This window comes from Xenopus tropicalis, chromosome 5 (genome assembly GCF_000004195.4).
Source record: "Xenopus tropicalis strain Nigerian chromosome 5, UCB_Xtro_10.0, whole genome shotgun sequence".
Taxonomy (NCBI): Eukaryota; Metazoa; Chordata; class Amphibia; order Anura; family Pipidae; genus Xenopus; species Xenopus tropicalis.
Window position 1 is genome coordinate 36,674,772 of NC_030681.2, and position 21,552 is coordinate 36,696,323.

At 38.6% G+C, this 21,552-nt stretch overlaps 1 protein-coding gene across 4 annotated transcripts in view; it reads left to right on the plus strand.

Annotated features, from left to right (window-relative positions):
- ralgapa2 (Ral GTPase activating protein, alpha subunit 2 (catalytic)) overlaps positions 1-21,552 on the plus strand; it is a 183,806-nt gene that overhangs the window by 91,229 nt on the left and 71,025 nt on the right. For all 4 annotated transcript variants that reach the window (XM_031901519.1, XM_031901518.1, XM_031901520.1 and 1 more), the window contains 8 exon segments: positions 2,568-2,678; positions 3,706-3,774; positions 5,414-5,551; positions 6,186-6,369; positions 7,034-7,802; positions 10,229-10,300; positions 16,936-17,059; positions 18,638-18,793. In XM_031901519.1, coding sequence (XP_031757379.1) covers positions 2,568-2,678; positions 3,706-3,774; positions 5,414-5,551; positions 6,186-6,369; positions 7,034-7,802; positions 10,229-10,300; positions 16,936-17,059; positions 18,638-18,793 — 1,623 coding nt within the window.

Genomic DNA, 21,552 nt, shown 5'->3' on the forward strand with positions numbered 1-21,552 from the left:
TGGATAAAACAAGATTTACTACCAAATAAAGCCTGCATAGAGGCTGCCTAATAGCCAATCTTAGCCCTTATTTGGCACCTCCATGAACTTTTATGATGCTTGTGTTGGCTCACAGGTAAGAAAGGTTGGGGACCCCTACAGTATGTGTTTCTCCCATGTGTATAAATAAAACCTTTAGTTCATGTTGTATTACCTATTGTGTATTTTCACCAAGAAAGAGCCAACTCTTGATTATTGTTAATAAACGATAGCTTGACTTACCCTAAATGAGAGCTTAGTTTTAGGGAAACTCTTGGATAGTGGTATAGGGAATGCAATGACATATACAGCTTCTTGGATAGTGGTATAGGGAATGCAATGACATATACAGCTTCCTTCCGTTTGCCTATTGTAAGTTCAAGAATGGATTATGTTTGCATTTAGATTGATAGCTATATTTGCATTGTGAATTCAGCATCTGTAAAGCACTACTAAGCACAGAAGAATGCATGGGCAATTTTTTTCTCTTCTATGTTCGTTAGCATTTGAACAGAATGAAACAGTCTGGAGAAAGCTGAGCTCATTTATGTAGCCAGATAATAAGAGCTCATTAACATGAGTATATTCTTTAGATCTGACTAACCACTCTGGATGCTTGGAATTGAATGTAATCATAGAAAATTCCTCACATGGATGTTCTAAAACCCACACAACTTTCTTCAGCAGCACAGAGCAATGCACCCACTCCAATGGTGCTTAATAAAAAGTGCGTGGGAAGGATGTTCCCACAAATGTGGGATTCTTTGAATTTTTTTTTCATTTATATGTTTTATTATTTCTCATTAAAGAAAACTACCAACAATCAGCTTCTGAGGTTTCTGACATACATACACTGTTATTATTATTATTGTATTTTAAAGGGACCTCCACACAAGAACAATTTTTTGCATCATAAATGAAATTCTAAGGAACCTTCCAATATACATTAATTACACGTTTTCTGGGTTTTTAAAGTTGTTTGTAAATGTAATTGCTATTGAGAGTAGTATTTGTCTTTTTTCACGATTCAAGTTTAGCTCTAAACAAACTCAAATTTGAATTATGGTTCAAAAACCCAAAAGTCTGGTATTTATTAAGTGCAAAGAACTCGAAAACTCAAATGTAAATATTTGCTATCTAAAACAGTCACAGACTCGAAAATTGCTAATTAAGCCCATATGTGTCTTAAGAACTTGGAAAAGGTGTGTTTGTAAATGGACATTTTTAAGTATTTTAGTGCTCTGTCATGATGGGAATCCTATATTACTGAAGCTGCTCTGCTGCACTGTTAATTGGAGCACCACTTTCATATGAGCTAAAGAAGCAACTACAGTCATTGTCACTGCATTTTCTATTGAACAATTAGGGTACTGTCACATAGGTTGATTGCCAGTGTTTTGGCCCAGTCCAGTGATTAGGTCAGATGATTAACCTACAAGTTTGTGGAGGAACAGTTGCCGGCATTTAACCACCTGCCTACCAACCCGGAAATTGCGTGGGCGTTGAAACCCTGGTAATTGCACAGCTTGCCCGTTACCCTAAGGCAGTGATCCCCAACCAGTGGCTCAGGGGCAACATGTTGCTCTCCAGCCCCTTTGATGTTGCTCCCAGTGGCCCCAAACCAGGTAGTTATTTTTGCATTCCTGACTCGGTGGTACGTTTTGGTTGGATAAAAACAAGATTTACTACCAAATAAAGCCCCCTGTAAGCTGATACTGTGCATAGTGGCTATCTAATAGCCAAGCGTAACCCTTGTTTGGCAGCTCCATGAAGTTTTTTGATGCTTCTGTTGCTCTCCAAGTCTTTTTACATTTGCTTGTGGCTCACGAGTTGGGAACCCCTGCCCTAAGACATATAACCCCTGCACTGAGATATATAGATGGCTATAGATGAGAAGGCAACATGGATCATGTTCTGGCATTTATTTTCCCCTGAATTGTTTCCTTGTAGATGTAGCGCATACAAGATGAACTTTCCCACCATGTTCCATAGCCACAGGGATTGTCATACTCTTAATAGTTTGTCTCTGTGTATTTTTCCCTGGTGGAATTATTCAAGTAAAGACAACAGGCAGTGTGCTGGATGCCCTCAGTCCTGTGCACTCTCTGCTGCTTTTCTCTTGCTCCTCTATCGCTTTTACATTTCAGCACCAAGGACAGTTCTCCATGGAAGCTGCTTTTGCTTAATGAAGGTTGCTACCAGAGCGAAGTGAGCAAACCACTGACTTGTTGGCAGCTCCTTGATATTTAGTCCTTATTTATTTCATGTTAAAACCATAGAACAATTGATAATTAGGTCCTTGTAGTACTTTGACAGAAGAAATGTATATATTGACTGCATATATAAAACCACTCTCTTAATAAAACATCTGTCAGCGATGGGGTCTTTAACTTGTAATCATCAATTGCTTAGAAATGCTAACTTATGCACATTTATTAGTTCATCAGATAATCAATATCTGTATTTGAACCTAAACTGTACTACTGTATGCTATACTTTCAGTCTTTGTGACAGTAATTGGAATTTTTTTTTTTTATCATTTCATTTAGTTTCCTAACAAAACAGTTGCTCAGATGGCATGTGATGTCCTTCAGCTTTTGGTTTCCTACTGGCGTGAACTCCAGAATACCGACTTACCTTTGTCAAGAAAAATTACAGAGGTATGTTAAATTCTTTTTGTTAAGTACAGATGAGGGATAGCTCTGCAAGCTCTTTTTGATATCTGCCAATTTGTTAAGCACCCCCAGTAATTACAATTTCTTACCTTGATCCCCAGTTTCCTCATGAAACCATTTGTTTACCTGCTTGGTGCAGTGGTTGCCAGGCTTTTTCAATTTAAGCCCCTCTTGGAGTTTTGACCTTTGGTAAGGGGCCCTCCTTATAGTTCTTAACAAGAGTCCAGATAATTGAAAAACATTACTGTATCAGCCATAGATCTATCAATATATAGGACAGCAAATAAGTCTTCAAATGGGTCTTTCAGATTTACATTTGATGATCACTAACTGTGTGTTTTGGGTAGTAGCATAGTCAAAGCATCTAAATAGCAGATTGCACGATCTGGTCTTTTATTTTAAAGCTAGCATCAAGATGCCCAGGCCAAAAACAGGCTCTAATAAAACCAGCAACTTCTTTGATTAGTTCACAAATGTATATTCAACAACCTTAGAGAACAAGCTTGATGTATTTTGTGGCGGTATTGATTACCTTTATTACCCTTGCACTCCTATTTTCATAGGTATGCTGGTGGTGCATGGTTTACTAGACAGCTGACGGTATTGGCTTCTTCTCAGGAGCCTGTAGAGTGTTACCAGGCAGTTTAGGATAAGTTCAAGCCCATATTTATCCAGACTTAGTTTGAAGCTTAAGCCTTTTATTTATTTTTTTACTATATTTTTTATTTATATGAAAATATAAATCCACATGTTAACTGTATTTTTTATTAATTCAATAATCAGAACTGATCTGCATTATGTCCATTGAAAACGATGTTTTGCACACACTTCGTAAAACCAACAAGCTACTTATGTAGTTGATTATTATTATTATTGTGGATGATTAGTCTATAGGGAATAACACATAGGTAAGCAGCAAGGCTAGTGACTGCCTAAAATAATCATATTTACCTGCCCAGTAAATATTGTCTTGTGATCATTTTAATAGAAGCTTTCTATTTCTTTTGTCTAGATTCTTGTAGCTACTATTTCATTCCTTTTACCCAGCGCTGAAAATTCATCTGTGGAGATGGATAAAAAGGTAAAATTTTATTTTAATTTTTTGTTTTTAGATCCTCTTTAATTTAATAAATTGGCTTCAATGTATGTGATTGGTGCTAATATAATTTTAAAGGGGTGGTACACCTTTATGTTAACATTTAGTTTGTTATAGAATGGCTGATTCTAAGCAATTTTTTAATTGGGCTTGATTTTTTTTCTTTTTATAGTTTCTAAATTATTTGCCTTCTACTTCTACTGACTCTTTCCAGCTTTCAAATGGGGGGTCACTGACCCAAACATCTAAAAAAAAAACCAAAAAAAACAAATGCTCTATTTAATTGTTATTGCTACTATTTATTCCGTATCTTTCTTTTCAGGCCCTCTCCTATTCATATTCCAGTCCCTCATTCAAATCAGTGCTGCTAAAACTCTGAACTAGAGAAAAAAAGCTAAATATCTCAAAAACCACAAATAATAAAAAAGAAACTGCAAATTGTCTCAGAATATCACTCGCTAAATCATGCTGAAGGTTAATTTAAAGGTGAAGAACCCCTTTAAAGAGTTTAGCTTTAAACAAAGATGGGATAAATAATAATTTCCCACAGTTGTTCTAAATAACCAAGGAGGTTAGGTCATTTATAACATGAACATTATTTCTGTAATGTATAGTGCAACAATTACAAGAAGGACATTCTTAAAGGGGAACTATACACTATAAATGAGTACAGCAAAAATGTCATTTTTTTTATATTGAACTTATTATGCCACCCTAAAGGTTCACAGTCTCAATAGTAGTATTGAGCCAGGCCTTTAAAATTGCCATGGGCCGTTACAAATTATCAAGCAGATAATGCAGCTCTCCTGTCATATAAGCTAATGCTAGAGGGCTGTTTATTAAATTATGGTTAATTGCACTGGTTATTGAGCTGCCATGTACCAATAATCTCTATTATTTACTCATTAGCCTTATATTGTGACACATTTTATATATACTGTATATTGTAAAAAGTGTTTCTGTAAACAACATACATGTACTGAGGCCAAAAACAGACAAAGGCTTCTTGCTGTTTGTAGCACAAGCTTAGTCCATAGCTCTGGTATTTCTCATGCGTGCCATTTAGTTGATGTCCGCAATAATCGCAAAAGCCTGTGTTTAAGAAAAATCCATTTTTGCATTCCCACTTGAAGCTACACTGACGTTTGCTGCTCATTCTTTGAGGTACAGAAAGTAGATGGACTTCAAATTTACAGCACAATAAAGCAGTACAAAGCTTTTATAGCTATATACCTTATTTTCCTGCAGTACTCATGAAGAAAGGGTACTAGACCGAAGGAGGAATGTGCATGCATACTCTGTAAAGTAGCACATATATATATGCACTTGTAGAGTTCTGATGAAAATTCTTTGTGCAGTACATTCTTTTGTATTTTGAAAAAAGTTAAATGTGGTTAAAAAAAATAAATATATATAAATGTATAACAATCATATAGTTTTTATTTATTTTTTACATGACATCCAGGAGAAAATGCCAGTTTTTTAGCAGTTCATATTCCTCTTTCAAGCTCAAACCTTTGCCCCTTCTCAAGACATGGGTCTGTTCTTTAAGTCATAGTTTTTGCCATTGCCGCTTTGCAAGCAAGCTATGATTGATATATGACCAGTAGTATATGTTTTTCAGCTCATTGTGTCACTTCTGCTATGCCTACTGGATTGGTGCATGGCTCTACCTCTTCACATTTTGTTAGAGCCAATATCTACCTTTGCAATTGATGAATCTCATTCACCCAAAGCATCTCTCCTTGACTACATATACAGGGTAAGTGTTCAGCACAACTGCCAACTTTTTAAATGTACTGTTGGTTCGGTGGCACAGTCTTTACCATCTGACAAAGGAGACCAGCTAGTGTCATGTGGGCAACTTCTACCACAGCAATATGATACTATCTAAGCAAGTTATTGGCTGTAGGAAATTGCTGGTTTTAAGTCAGTTGTTCCTAAATACGCTATACAGCTATTCTGTATATTAATCCTTTCTGCCTCCCATTCCCATAATATACTTTTCACAAGTAAGCCTATTGAGCTAAAGGTTAATGTTATTCTAAGCAAATTTCCCATATACATTAATTGAACTGTTCAGTGGTTTTAATAATGTCAAAAATGTAAACCTGCCTGTTCATAATATGTTCACTGCTGGTTCTGACTCCTGCAGTAATGCAGAAGCCACCTTTAAAACCACTGAATTACACAACTAAATGGAATCACATATTCTTTCATGATGCAATAAAGAGATTAGGGGTAGAGATCCAATTTGATTAAAAGTCCTGTGTTGCTGTACAGGGGGGTAACAGAAATATTCTGAGTATAAAAGTAATTGTCCCACAAGACAAAGCAGTATCAATCATTATAATAGTATGATTTTTAATGTTTTTTTTTATTTATTTTATTTGAAGGTCCTGCACTGCTGCGTTTGTGGATCCAATACATACACTCAGCAAAGTCAGTACATTCTGAGTCTGGCAGACCTCTCCTCCATGGACTACGACCCATTTCTGCCTCTGGGGAATGTGAAAAACTCAGAGCCACAACAGTTCTTTTCCTCTGTTGAACTGGGGGATCTTCTTACTGTTGTAGAAGGTAAGTGACATCATCTGTAGGCTTGTGCCACACATGGGGTTCTTCAGCCAATTAGAGAAACATATGAACCCAGCCATGCAGTCTGTCATTTGCTTTAATGGAAACCAGCATTCTTGGTGGCACACTCGCATTGGCTTAAAGGACAAGGAAAGTCAAAATCTATAAAGCACACTATTAAATAGTACTACTATTGCTGTGTAAAAACGCTATATTCCTGGCTTGCCTAATGAAAGATTTACAGAGACACACTTACTACAAACTGCATACTTGTTTAAGTGAACGGCACCACCATCTTTAAAAAGGGATGCCCATACCCTTTCCCTCACCATCTCTACTGCACATGCGTCCCCAAACCAGCTGACAAACCAACAGCCCGCCCCCTGCACCTGCCAGCACATACCCACCAGTGCAGAAACATCTCCCCCGCTCCACTCTCCAATCCCCGCACAACAGCACAAACTATCGCACCCCCCTGTCTGCTCCCCGCATCTGCCGGCACACACCAGTGCAGAAACAAATGCTAATTGTGCCAATAATCTAACAGTCAGTTAGCAGTCCACAAATGGCATAGTCAGGTATCAGTTCATGAATCACAAAATATGTCATTAATCATTTTTATTAAAAAAATATATATATATTTTCTTTCTCCACATGGTAATTTCAGAGAAGAAAAGAAGAAACTTGGAGCTCATACCTTTAACTGCACGTATGGTCATGACCCACCTTGTCAATCATTTGGGACATTACCCTCTAAGTGGGGGCCCAGCAGTTTTACACAGCTTAATCAATGAGAATCAAGACAACCCATATGCTGAAGCATCTGAGCTTTCGAATGAAGTGTTCAGAAGTCCTAATCTGCAGCTATGTGTATTCAACGATAGTGCACTTATATCTTATTTGCAGATCCCTGCAGAAAGCTCAGTTGGTCGGGACCCATCAGGGGTTCCTGGTGATGTCCGGATTATTGTCAGGGATATCTCAGGGAAGTATTCTTGGGACTCTGGAATAATGTATGGACCACTGGAATGCCATACTATATTCAAGATGGAACAAAAAGTTCAAAATGTTTCTCAGGATCCGGTAGAGCCGTATGAATGTAAAACAGGGCTAACTGATGGAGAAGGAGAGGATTTGCTTGATACACTCCTGGAAAAGCTCGGAACTGTAAGTCCAGAGTGCCTGCTTCATCCAGACTCAAAGCTGAATGAACCTTCCTCACCTCCTTATGGCATGAATCGAGAACAAGAGGAGGAAATCATACAGGCAATTAACAGGCAGAGTGAGCATGAAGCACAGCATGTACAAATGTGCAACTCTGACCCCGGCGTGAAAGTTGCATGCCAGGAAGAGCCAAGCACAACTCAACCACAAGCCCCATTCTATTTCTGTAGGCTTTTGCTAAATGATTTGGGGATGAACTCCTGGGAGAGAAGGTATGTTGTTACAATGACTCCCTGTATTTGTACTAAATATGCATCATTCTTCAGTTCTGTAATAGTCTGCTTTATAATAGTTGGGAAAAGGAATAGGGTACTGCTCTTTTTCTGGCTTTTCTGACATTTAGTGAGATGACTGCAGCACTTTTGGAATATGGTTTACTATTTTTTTTTGCTGTTTACTTTTTTTAGGGATGCACCGAACCCAGTTTTCGGGTTGGTCGAACACCCGAATCCATCCCAAGGGATTTGGGGGAATACTGAACAAATCCTAATTAGCATAGGAAAATGTCCACGCGTGCAGTGTGCAGCAAAAAATTTTTGCTTCCGTGTTCACGTGAACATTTAACCCTTCCAAATCCTAATTAGCGTATGCTAACTAGGATTTTATTTGCCCGGGACCATGGATTCGGCCAAATCCGAACCCTGCTGAAAAAGGCCGAATACCGAATCCTGGATTTGGTGCTTTCCTTCTTTTTTGTAATATTTAAATTTTTCATTCTACAATTTAGACATACAGTGGTGTGAAAAACTATTTGCCCCCTTCCTGATTTCTTATTCTTTTGCATGTTTGTCACACAAAATGTTTCTTATCATCAAACACATTTAACTATTAGTCAAAGATAACACAAGTAAACACAAAATGCAGTTTTTAAATGAGGGTTTTTATTATTTAGGGAGAAAACAAATCCAAACCTACATGGCCCTGTGTGAAAAAGTAATTGCCCCCTGAACCTAATAACTGGTTGGGCCACCCTTAGCAGCAATAACTGCAATCAAGCGTTTGCGATAACTTGCAACGTGTCTTTTACAGCGCTCTGGAGGAATTTTGGCCCACTCATCTTTGCAGAATTGTTGTAATTCAGCTTTATTTTAGGGTTTTCTAGCATGAACCGCCTTTTTAAGGTCATGCAACAACATCTCAATAGGATACAGGTCAGGACTTTGACTAGGCCACTCCAAAGTCTTCATTTTGTTTTTCTTCAGCCATTCAGAGGTGGATTTGCCGGTGTGTTTTGGGTCATTGTCCTGCTGCAGCACCCAAGATCGCTTCAGCTTGAGTTGACGAACAGATGGCAGGACATTCTCCTTCAGGATTTTTTGGTAGACAGTAGAATTCATGGTTCCATCTATCACAGCAAGCCTTCCAGGTCCTGAAGCAGCAAAACAACCCCAGACCATCACACTACCACCACCATATTTTACTGTTGGTATGATGTTCTTTTTCTGAAATGCTGTGTTACTTTTACACCAGATGTAACGGGACACGCACCTTCCAAAAAGTTCAACTTTTGTCTCGTCGGTCCACAAGATATTTTCCCAAAAGTCTTGGCAATCATTGAGATGTTTTTTAGCAAAATTGAGACGAGCCATAATGTTCTTTTTGCTTAAAAGTGGTTTGCGCCTTGGAAATCTGCCATGCAGGCCGTTTTTGCCCAGTCTCTTTCTTATGGTGGAGTCGTGAACACTGACCTTAATTGAGGCAAGTGAGGCCTGCAGTTCTTTAGATGTTGTCCTGGGGTCTTTTGTGGCCTCTCGGATGAGTTGTCTCTGCGCTCTTGGGGTAATTTTGGTCGGCCGGCCTGTTCCATGTTTTTGCCATTTGTGGATAATGGCTCTCACTGTGGTTCGCTGGAGTCCCAAAGCTTTAGAAATGGCTTTATAACCTTTACCAGACTGATAGATCTCAATTACTTTTGTTCTCATTTGTTCCTCAATTTCTTTGGATCTTGGCATGATGTCTAGCTTTTGAGGTGCTTTTGGTCTACTTCTCTGTGTCAGGTAGCTCCTATTTAAGGGATTTCTTGATTGAAACAGGTGTGGCAGTAATCAGGCCTGGGGGTGACTACAGAAATTGATATTGAAATTGAAAATTGAAATTGATAAACCACAGTTAAGTTATTTTTTAACAAGGGGGGCAATCACTTTTTCACACAGGGCCATGTAGATTTGGAGTTTTTTTTCTCCCTTAATAACGTAAACCTTCATTTAAAAACTGCATTTTGTGTTCAATTATGTTATCTTTGACTAATAGTTAACGGTTTTTGATGAGCAGAAACATTTTGTGTGACAAACATGCAAAAGAATAAGAAATCAGGAAGGGGGCAAATAGTTTTTCACACCACTGTAGCAACTGCTACCTGGTTGCTAAGGCTTAATTACCCTTAACTGTTTTGGAAATTAGAATAGAAGATGTTTGGGATCTGAATCTGCACTTCCCATTGACTTTTATGAACTCACAGCAAGATTATGGTGGCAAGATTTTTTTTTTTTTTTTTACAGTCACATAATTGCTGGAACATGCTATTGAGCCATATAATACCACCAGCGGTGCTTCAGAGTGCAGTGAACCCTGTATTATTTTCACTGTCCTAATTCTTCATGTGTATAGTATAAAATGTAACGAATTGGAATTTTTGCAGGAAAAATTTTCACCTTCTAAAGAAAAATGCCAAGCTCTTGAGGGAACTAAAGAATCTGGATTCAAGACGGTGGTAAGTAAAATGAGCATATTACTGCAGTGTGAAGCTGTTCATGCTTTCTAATGCTAAAATCAATTATACTGACTAAACCTTCCCCACTCCCTGGGATTGATATAACATTTATTCATTGTTAAATACCAGATCATCACTTTTACACTTTTCTAAACAATTAAAATGTTCAATTTATGGCATTCTCCGGCAGAGTGATTGTGCATCACGCATAGCCCTAAAATGACTAAAGCTGCTTTCCACAAACGAATCAGAAATAACTAGGGACATTTTAGCCTGTTAAAGGCGAACTTGCACAATAATGAATACATTTGTTTCTCTACTTTTTCCTTAAAATTGCTAATATCTAACTTGCAACCTCTGAATTTACAGTCGTCATTGTGCGCTGTGCAATGCTCATTAATGAAAAGGGTAGCAAAGTAAAGAGAAGCTTAGCAGACCTTATGTGAGTGATCCAGAGCACAGTAGCAAACAATATACAGGTATGGAACCTGTTATCCAGAATGCTCGGGACCTGGGGTCTTCCGGATAAGGGGTCTTTTCAGATCTCCTACCTTAAGTCTACTAAAAAAATTTTTTAAACCCATAGGATTATTTTGCTTCCGATAAGGGTTAATTATATCTTAGTTGGGATAAGGAACAAGGTACAGTTTTATTATTACAGAGAAAAAGGAAACCATTTTTAAAAATGTGAATTATTTGATTACAATGGAGTCTATGGCAGATGGCCTTTCCGTAATTTGGAACTTTCTGGATAATGGGTTTCCGGATAAGGGGTCCGATACCTGTAATAAAAAGAATTGCCAGTAAGTGTAGTAAATAACAAAGCTAGTATACACAAATTGCTTGGACTTTGGGAGTAGGGGAAACCCCGTTAACCAGAAAGCTCCATTTTAATCAAATAACTCAAAATTTCAAGACACATTTACTTTTTCTGTGAAATAATAAAACAGTACCTTGTACTTAAACCTAAGCAAAACAATCCTATTGGGTTTATTTCATGTCACATGCATTTTGGATAACAGGTCCCCATACCTGTATTTCATTAGTGAAGTTATTGGTGTATCCTGTAGCACAGTAACCATTTGCTACTAAGATGCCTGGGGATAAAAAGTGGTTCCCTGCAAGCATGCACCCCGCTGGCCTCCGCTAAGTCATCCCTGTTATGGAATTGCTACATATTGGCAGCTCCACTTTATGACCCTGTTAAACTCATTTCATTTTATTTCCTAGTTTGCTTTAATGAAATAGAAATGGGTCAGAGAGGGAAGGTAACAGCACACAAAGCAGATAAATAGAACAGAAACTCAGCTAGACACTTGTAAAGAAAATAAATAGGAACCGTTTTTCATTCAAACGACTGTAAAATAAATTGCCCACAAACAAAATACAGGTGACGCATGTTATCCCAAAGAGCTGCTCAGGGTACTTTGGTTTGTTCCTGCAGGGAATGTCAACAGCCTCCCCTTGGTCACATTTATCATCATGCAATTCTCTGTTACCCATACATTTATTAAGCCTTTTCTGTTGACCTTAGAGCTTCTCATCAACTTTTCCCTGCAGCTGCTGCAGCGGTTGAAGGGGAGCAGCAGGAGATGTTGCCTTTAGACATTAAATAGAAATTATTTGCAGACAAACAGATTGTTATGGGAAGTCATGCTGAAAGCATGAACTAGTGAAGCTTTCATAAGTCATTTAATAATGAAATGGAAATCTTCCAAACAGCACGAACCCAGTAAAATAATGCGTGCAGTTTAATTCTGGAAAGATTGGTTAAGCTTTGTTTGCATGTGTTACAATACATGGAAACTCTTACTGTGATGGGGCTTACACAACATGACCCTTTGCTGATCAGTTAGATTTTATTGCTTATTTTGGAAAGCTTTTTAATATTCTAAAAATGTAAATTTGTTTGGGATAGATTTTAATGGTATTTACAGTGCAGAATTGCAGCCTTTGGTGCCTTGGTTCATGTAGTTTTAATAATTTAAGGGGAAATCTGTCTTTGACATTTGAAATAATTATGGTTTGCAAGATATGGGAGTCCTGCAGTGGGTCGGGAACCCACAGGTTACCTGCAAGAAAAGCGGGTTGTGGGTAGGATTTCTGGATGCGAGTATATATGAGGTTTGCGGATCTTATCTATATTTCTTATTATATATCTATATTGTACTCCTTTAAACATCTTTTAAATGTTTTTTTTCTACCCCCGCTCACTTCCGATGATGTCACTTCCAGCTTGCGGCAACAGCACTTCCTGTTTAATTATGGTCAGCGTGTTGCAGATCAGGCATTTGTAGGTTGGGTAGTGGGTCCAACCAGGTAGAGATGCAGGTTGTGTGTCCAAGTCGGGTCCCGCACAGGTTTCTTATGAGCTATTTGCATACCTCCCAACATTTGAAAAATGAAAAGAGGGACAAAAAACACGCCCACTTTGTGGCCACGCCCCAATTGCCACACCCCATTTTTAAAATAGTGCCCACGATGGCCCAATAGACAGAACCCCATAGAAAGTACCCTCCATACACAGTGCCCCCCATACACAGTAGCCCCCTTACACAGTGCCCCCCATACACAGTAGCCCTCCTTACACAGTGCCCCCCATACACAGTAGCCCTCCTTACACAGTGCCCCCCATACACAGTAGCCCTCCTTACACAGTGCCCCCCATACACAGTAGCCCTCCTTACACAGTGCCCCCCATACACAGTAGCCCTCCTTACACAGTGCCCCCCATACACAGTAGCCCTCCTTACACAGTGCCCCCCATACACAGTAGCCCTCCTTACACAGTGCCCTCCATACACAGTAGCCCTCCTTACACAGTGCCCCCCATACACAGTAGCCCTCCTTACACAGTGCCCCCCATAAACAGTAGCCCTTCTTACACAGAGCCCCCCCAATTTCCCCTCATAGTGAGTACCTCATACATAGCGGCCCCCATTGCGGCCCCCATAGACTTCTTGGGCTCCTGCTCCTTACTCTGCTCCTCGTAAGGCGGTGACAGGTCCTTTTATAAGGTTGCGCCCGTGCGTACGTGTGACGTCACACGTACGCACGGGCGCAACCTTATAAAAGGACCTGTCGCTGCCGTACGAGGAGCCGAATAAGGAGCGGGAGCCCAAGAAGAGACGGAGCCGGAGCGCTCGGCTGCAGCCAGCGCGTCCCGCTGGCCTGGATAGTTTAATGAATGTTCTGCATTTCCGTAATGCGAGACATTCATTGAACAATCCGGGACAGCGGGACGTGCTGTAAAAACCGGGACTGTCCCGCGAAAAGCGGGACAGTTGGGGGGTATGGCTATTTGGTTTGCAAGATATGGGCTGTTAGAGGAAAAAAAAACACCAGCAACCATGATTTTAGTCACTGGTGGTCATTTATAGACACTGGGCAAATAAGCCCCTGGGCAGTTACCCATAGCAACCAAGTATGTTTGATTTTATTGCTCTGCTTGCAACTGGCTCAGCAATGCTTATCTCTGAATGCTATGGGTTATTGCCCAAGTACAAATTTGCCCAGTGTTTATAAATGAGTCCCACTGTATTTATTAATTAGTGCTAGGCAATGATGTACCAGTACAGTGACCCTTTAGCAACCAATCAGACATTTAGGGACAAATTTAAAGGTCGAGATAAAAATGTTTACTTCAAAATTTGCAGGCTCAAATATGCTGAGATGCATTTAGACCAGTGGGCACTCCAGCATTTGTGTGAATGTAAATCACTCTACTTGACTTGATAATTATTAAGTTGCTTTACCATTGAAGTCTAAAAGAACTGCACAATGGGAGAAAGTCTTTCTGGGGCTTTTTCACTTCAGAAATCCTATTATAGTTTATTTAAACAAAGCTGCTATGTAGCCATTGGGGTAGCTGTCCAAACTGAAACGGGACTTAATGGCACAGGAACATAGCAGATAATGGATTTGCTTTGTAAAACACCATTGTTTTCTACAGGGCTTATCTGTTATCTACTATGTCACCTGTGCCTTTTCTCCTTTTTAGAAGCTTGAATGACTGCCTCTGTGGCTACACAGCAGCTTATTTATATTAACATCTTTATTGAAATGCAGCTTATTTATATAAATTTAGTATTTATAAATATTTCTAAATAGTATTTCAGTTTTATCAGTGCGGGCAACAGTACATTATAATTTAATTACCTTAAAACACTTAAGCTATTTTGTGTGTTACTGTTCCTTCAACGTTAATCTTATGGACTTACAGCGTAAGGGTCCCTGCTCATATTTATGTCATAGATTAAGAGACAGCACTGCACACACAGAAGACAAAGTGGCAAAATTAATGCTGATCAATAATAAGAAGCTAGATTGCTCATTACGAGACTCTTGTGAATCTAATTTTTAGTTGGGAGGGAAAACTACTTTTGTCTTGAGTCAATTTTTTGTAGAGCAAATGCTTTTAGCCACCTTATCGTGAAAATATAAAGTAGTATGCAATAATAGCCAGCTAATTAATTTGTCTATGTTTATTGCCATTCCTAAACAATAAATGCTTTAAAGAGCGCTCTCTGCAACCTTCTCACTCCTAATAGAGCGCTAATATAATAAGCCAAACACAGTACAGCTATGGGACCTGTTATCCAGAATGCTCAGGACCAGGAGTTTTCCAGATAAGGGGTCTTTCTGTAATTTGGATCTCCATACCTTAAGTCTGCTAATAAATTATTTAAACCGTAATCAAACCCAAAAGGATAGTTTTGGCTCCAATAAGGATTACTTATATCATAGTCGGAATCAAGTACAAGGTTCTGTCTTCTTTTGTTTAGAGAGAAAAAGGAAATCTTTTTTTTAAAGTATGAATTATTTTTTTTTTATAATGGTCTATGGGAGATGGCCTCTCCGTAATTCAGAACTTTCTACATAACGGGTTTCCGGATTACGGGTCCCATACCTGTATGGAATAATCCAGATAACCCACCTATATGAAATAATATCAGTGTAGTGTCGATATTGGTAAGGCAATACCCGGTAGACATAAGGGCTCCTTCACCACTACAGTTTGTCACTCATGCAGTGTGCCAGCCAGACTCACTCTTACTGAAGCAGTCCAACTCATGCACACCCTGTTTATGATCTTAAATGATATTTTGCTATGAGCACTATTCTTCTCATTTTCTCTATAGTGGGTGACTACTTATAAAGGGTATATTGATAGCTGGAAATTGTTGCAATATGCCTAATTAATACTAATTTTTAGGAGGGAGGTTAACTTTTTTTTTTAAAAGAAAAATTGGCACATTTCACTTTGTTTGGAAATGTAGACATGGTCCTTTTGGAAAGCACAGTATGGACACTTGTATAATGGAACTTGGCAATCATGTTATGTTATATATATATAATACATAATATTATTTAACTCGTCTATCCCAGCCTTAGGGCTTTGATATAACAAAATAGGAAGTTTCTATTGGGGCTTTGTTGGGAAGTGGGAGAAAAACTGGCACGTCTATGATTAAACTCAACGGCTAGTTTTTTTCCTATTTTGAATACTGTTATTCACCCTTAAAATGCTTATTCGTGTGGCCCATCCATGGACTCATCGTCATTTAATTCAGTCATAAATGCCTGTGTGAACAGTTGCCACCTCTATACAGTAATTTACCTGCCTATTATGTTCCTTTATTTTCCTGTTGTGGCAGGTTTAACTGTTGTTTTTCCCTGAAGCATTACAAGACATAATCTGTACATTTGGATGCACTATTTGTTAACCTGTAGGATTTTTATATTGAAGCCTGTTCTCGCCCCTTCCCTTGCAATATTGTTTTTTATCTTTCCTTACAAAGTGTGCTTCAAGGTAAAATAAACCTTGCACTGACTGAGCTTAATGTATAAATGCATTTCTGTAAATTTCCTACCTCAAATAATTTGTTCCACATCCATGTTCTTAGAAAAGTGGAAATCCCCAAAGCCCTCAGGCACAGAGTTGTTAAGTAGGCATGTTGATTAGCACGGCAAGGAATAAATTGAATTAGGTAAGGAAAATCCCTGTGATAATTTAATTGGAGAAGTTGTGAGGTAGGCAAATTCTAGTAATTTATGACTATGCAATGGCTTGTTGGTAAAAAAAATCCATAAAGCAATTATTCAAAGCATCTCCTGGCTGTACTTAAGGTTCAAACCAAAATCTCCACAGATCTGCTCTTAAAGTAATGCGGGCAATTTGTCTGCTTAATATTCTGATACAAATTTTTGCTTCATGTAGGAGAGGAAGAGTAAAGGCATTTCTGCACAACAGTAAATACATAGCAGCCCTTCATAGGGCATTTCAATTGAGAAATATCAGTTAAATGTTATTTTTTTATGGATGAGTTGATCATCGTGTGATCTGCAGAATATCATTGGCATTAATTAGATGCACTACATGTCCTTGTCTTTCCTACTCTGTATATGTTCTGCAGGTTTTGTTTTTAATGAGCAAGTCATTGTCTTGCTGTCCCACATTATATAACTCTGGTTTAGAGCAACTCCTAATATTTCCAGGTAGAACCATGAAACAGGCCAGTTGTTCCTTGTTTTATAGATCTTTGTTTAAGAGCATGTCTGGCGGATTAGGTTTCAGCTTTGAGTCCATTGAGCAGTCTGTTCCAGGGTAGTCTTAAGTGATGTCTCTCTTACAGCCGTGAAACACACAAGATTGCAGTGTTTTATATTGCTGAAGGACAAGAGGATAAGCGTTCCATTCTGTCAAACAGTGCTGGAAGCAAGGCCTATGAAGATTTTTTAGGAGGACTTGGATGGGAGGTAACTATTAAAATGTATATGAGTGTCTACTGTAAATGAAAATTATTTTTTTACAGGTGCAAATAAAATTCATAGTAACTTTTATTGCTACAGAATTTTATTTGGGCAAAAAGTACATTTATTGGAGTGTTGCTAGGAACATAAGTACCTGCAACTTGTCAATTCTAAACTGGAATCTATATTAGCTTGCTTATATTGGCCCCATTATGTACCTATATTGTGTTCCTTTAGGCATGTCACAGTCAACATTTTCATTGCCATTTTGATGTTTGAAAGTGGGAAGCACTGTTGCCCCTCAGAATATTAACTACATTTGTTTTTTTTTATTCATTTTTATCAGCTACTTGTATGTGTATGTATGTATAACTTTATTTATAGGAGGTCCTTGCACCTTAGTACTTAGCCTATACATTTTTAAGTTAATAGGGTGCACAAATACTTTAATCAAGTGCATTTAAGCATGTCTCTCATAAGATAATGGGAAATATCACTTTTTATGAAGGTCCTGTACATATCTTGTATGAATGTTGTGTATAAAGCTTTTCTAGCTGAGTAAAGATCAGAGTTCTGGGATTTCTAGGAAAGCTTAATTTAAAAGTTGTCATTGAACAGTGGTCACTATGAATTTCAGTACAAAGTCTCACCATGGCCAGCAGCTAAGCACTTCCAAACACATCAGTAGAATAGTCTTACTGTCTTTGGATAAACTGCAGGCTCAGTATCAGTGTGTAAAATGCAATCATTTTGCAACAAAACATCTTCCAGGAATACCAGACCCCTTATTGGAATTAGCAGGGACAGCTGAACGCCATATCGGCTTTAGACAAAAGGCTATTCTTTAGCTTTTATAAATAAATATCCCATCCTTTTTAGGATCTTGTATAAAAATACCAGGTCAGCTCAGTTGGTTAACATTTTGATCACAATAACTAAAGGAAGATAACTCGGTTACAGTTCAAAAGACTGCTCAACTTCATAGCGAAAATAGCAAAGTGGCATGGAGGTTAAAGGAACAACATCATCACCTAGAGAGAGCTAATAAGGAACTTTCATCCTCCTTCACCTTGATGTGTACCATTAGTTTAACGTTTAAGGCACCGCTAAATAAAAAGATAGACTTTACAAAGAAGGTGCCTTAACAGTACATTTCATCTGAAAAGGCAGTTTATGTCATTGTCAAAAATTATGGTATTCAAGAGTTATATAGGTAGATATCCTTCACCTTTTTTCAGCAAGTTAAACAGTACATTTGTGAAGAATGGCAAATCAAGTATCAGTATTTTTTATGATGAAGATTGTGGAAGCATTGTTATAATGTGGGAGTGTCCTTGACATGGTTTTGGCCTTCTTATCCCGTTTGATAGCAGTTTGAATGCAAACAAAGCAAAGGTACTATGATCATCATTCTTTTGTTAAGCATTTCTGTCCTCATGAGAATGGAACGTTTCAGGGTAACACTGCTTCCATCCTTACCGTTTGGATGGTTACTGAATCAAATATGAATGTAGTAAATCATATTAAATTCATTTTCACTACCAACAAAGTCTTAAATGCTAAATTAAATGTTTTGTAATCCAGGTTGACCTTTCTACTCATTGTGGATTCATGGGTGGTTTGCAGCGGAATGGAAGTACTGGACAGACTGCTCCATACTATGCTACCTCTACAGTAGAAGTGATTTTTCATGTGTCTACGCGAATTCTGTCAGATTCTGATGACTCGGTGACCAAAAAGGTTGGTGTCTCTGATGTTGAGAAGTAACTTTCAATTTCAAAAAAAGATGACTGCCTGGAGTTGTTTTTTCTTTTATTGATAATTCTACTATGTTGGAAGGGAACAAAGAGCACTACCATACTGTTGTATTTAGTTTTTGTCCTATTTCAATTTTATAAATTCTATAAGTCTATCCCCCATATGTAATAAAAGGCACTAAGTTTGTCCTGTAGCAGTAACTCAATAGCAACCAATAAGATATTTGCTAATAAACAGGTGACCAGTAAATTTTACCTGTTTTTGGTTGCTATGGGTTACTGCTCCTGGACAAACTTAGTGCCTCATATTACATAACGCCATATAAGTTCTAAGTTAGGAAGGTTTCGCTCGGCGCCTCAACTACTGGGTGGGGGGTAAAATGATGTAGCAACTGGCTGTCTTCCTGTTAGATAAATAGTACCAGTGTGGCTTTCAGAAAACGTTTAATATTTATATATTGCTATACAGGTGGTCAGGTGTGGGATCTATTATCCAGAATAAGAACTCTATTAAGCAGTATGGCGACTCTCTGACATATGGCCATACCAATCAAAGAGGTTAATTCGCTAACACTGCAGCAAATATTGGTGTGTGCTGGGGCCCCCTTTACCTACATAAACTGCACCATGCCATAAATCTACTTTTACGGTGATGTTACATATGACGTATCCCTATTATATATTTTAGTGGCTTCCAAAACCACCCCTGGTGCCTCCACCACACCTGCTTACAGTACCATTACTGTTGATTTTTTTTTTTTAGACCTTTTCAAAAGAATGGGGGACAGCGGGTATGTTTTGGATGCTTCTCCAAAAGCTTAAAGGAACAGTACCATCAAAAAATTAAATTCTAATGTGCTGTTGCTCTGCAAAAAAAATGGTGTTTTGCTACAGAAAAGCTACTATATAGATAAGCTGCTGTGTAGCCATGGGGGCAGCCATTCAAGCTGGAAAAAAAGGAGAAAAGGCACAGGTTACATAGCAGATAACTAGTAGATAAGCCCCATATAATGGGGGTTTGTCTGTTATCTGCTAAGTAACCTGTGCCTTTTCTCCTGTGAATGGCTGCCCCCATGGCTACACAACAGCTTACTTATATAAACTATAGTAGTCTTTCTGAGGCAAACACACCAGTTGTAGCAATGCAGGGCAACAGTACATTATATTGTAATTACTTTTATACACTTTCATATTTTGGTGTTACTGTTCCTTTTAAATGTGCCTTAAACCAACCCAACAGAATTTATGCAATCAACAATTATAATGGTTTGTTTAAATAGGACTGTGTAGGAGGCTTGTGTCAGCAGCTGAATAAAGCAGTTGGATAACACCTAGGGGCACATTTACTTACCCACGAACGGGCCGAATGCGTCCGTAATGATCGTTTCGTAAATGATCGGTATTTGGCGATTTTTCGGAAAATTATCGCGACTTTTTTGTTGCCATTCCGAATGTTGCGCAAAATCTGCCGATTTTTTCGTAGCATTAAAACTTGAAAAAACGAAAAGTCGCGCCTTTTTCGTAGTCATTCCGAAAGTTGTGCAAAATGTTGCGATTTTTTCGTAGTGTTCGGATTCATTCAAGCTTCAGTATGGTGACTTTTCTTGGGCCAGGTTGGAGCTGCAGGGTGCCAGTGAGTCCTATGGGAGGCTTCCAAAATCATGCTAAGTCTGAAAGTTTCGCCCACCGCTTACGAGCACTCAATACGAAAAAGTCGCAACAAGATACGAGCGAATCGTAATGGCTACGAAAAACTCGCGTTTTTTCGCGAAAATCGTATTGGTAACGAAAAAGTCGCGACAATTTCCGAAAAGTCGTAAAGGCGCCAAAAAAATCGCAAAAAAATACGAAAAAGTCGCAAAATGTTCGTTTTCCAATCTGAATTTTTCCAATTCGAATTTGTGTCTTAGTAAATCAGCCCCTTAGACTTTCTACTGCACCATTGTAGTCCACCATTGTAGCAGGATTACTTGGGGCAGTAGGGTAGTGATGTCGTATAACTAAGCTTGAAAAGATGCCATTTGAATAATATTGGAAGCCTGGGTTTAAAGTAAAGGATCCCCTACGGACAGCCCTGACTTATATGATACCTTTTTCAGCTCAGAGATGTGGATTCATTGGCAATAAACATTCTCTATCAGGATGCCTCTTGGCTGGAATAAAAATCAATCAACCTAACAGCTTCTTGCAGTCCTGCTTCCTATAGCAACTAAATTGTGACTAACAGCTCTAAAATGAGTTTTTTTTTAAAAAAAATCCCAGGTTTATTTGCTACTTGGCCCCAGTTTGTGACAGAACCTTTTCCTTGCAGAGACCTGGATGCAACCCCATAGTGAACTCTTGCTCCTTTGCTGGAGAAATTTGTTAGCTATTTCAAGATTAGATTTTTAGCATCTAATCTAACTGCTGTAGGGGTTTGTAAAGTGGGGACAGGGCTGTGCTATTGGATTTGTCCAATTCATTTGACTCCAGGACTATAATTGCACTTATGTCTTACCAGGCTTTTATAGCCTGGGGCTGGCCAGCAGCAGAAAAACAAATTGGCAGTGATACAGTAAGAGTGAAAGGGAATGAAAGGAGCACATTATTAGACTCCAGGCACCGCTGTTCTGGCAGGAAGTTTCTTGGTTAATTTACAAATAAAACTTAGATTTTAGGATGGGCACACTGTCGGGAAAACAATGGGGTTGTCAGGCTTGAGTTGCGCCGTGAAAGCAGCAGCCGTGCCTACTCAAGAGAAGG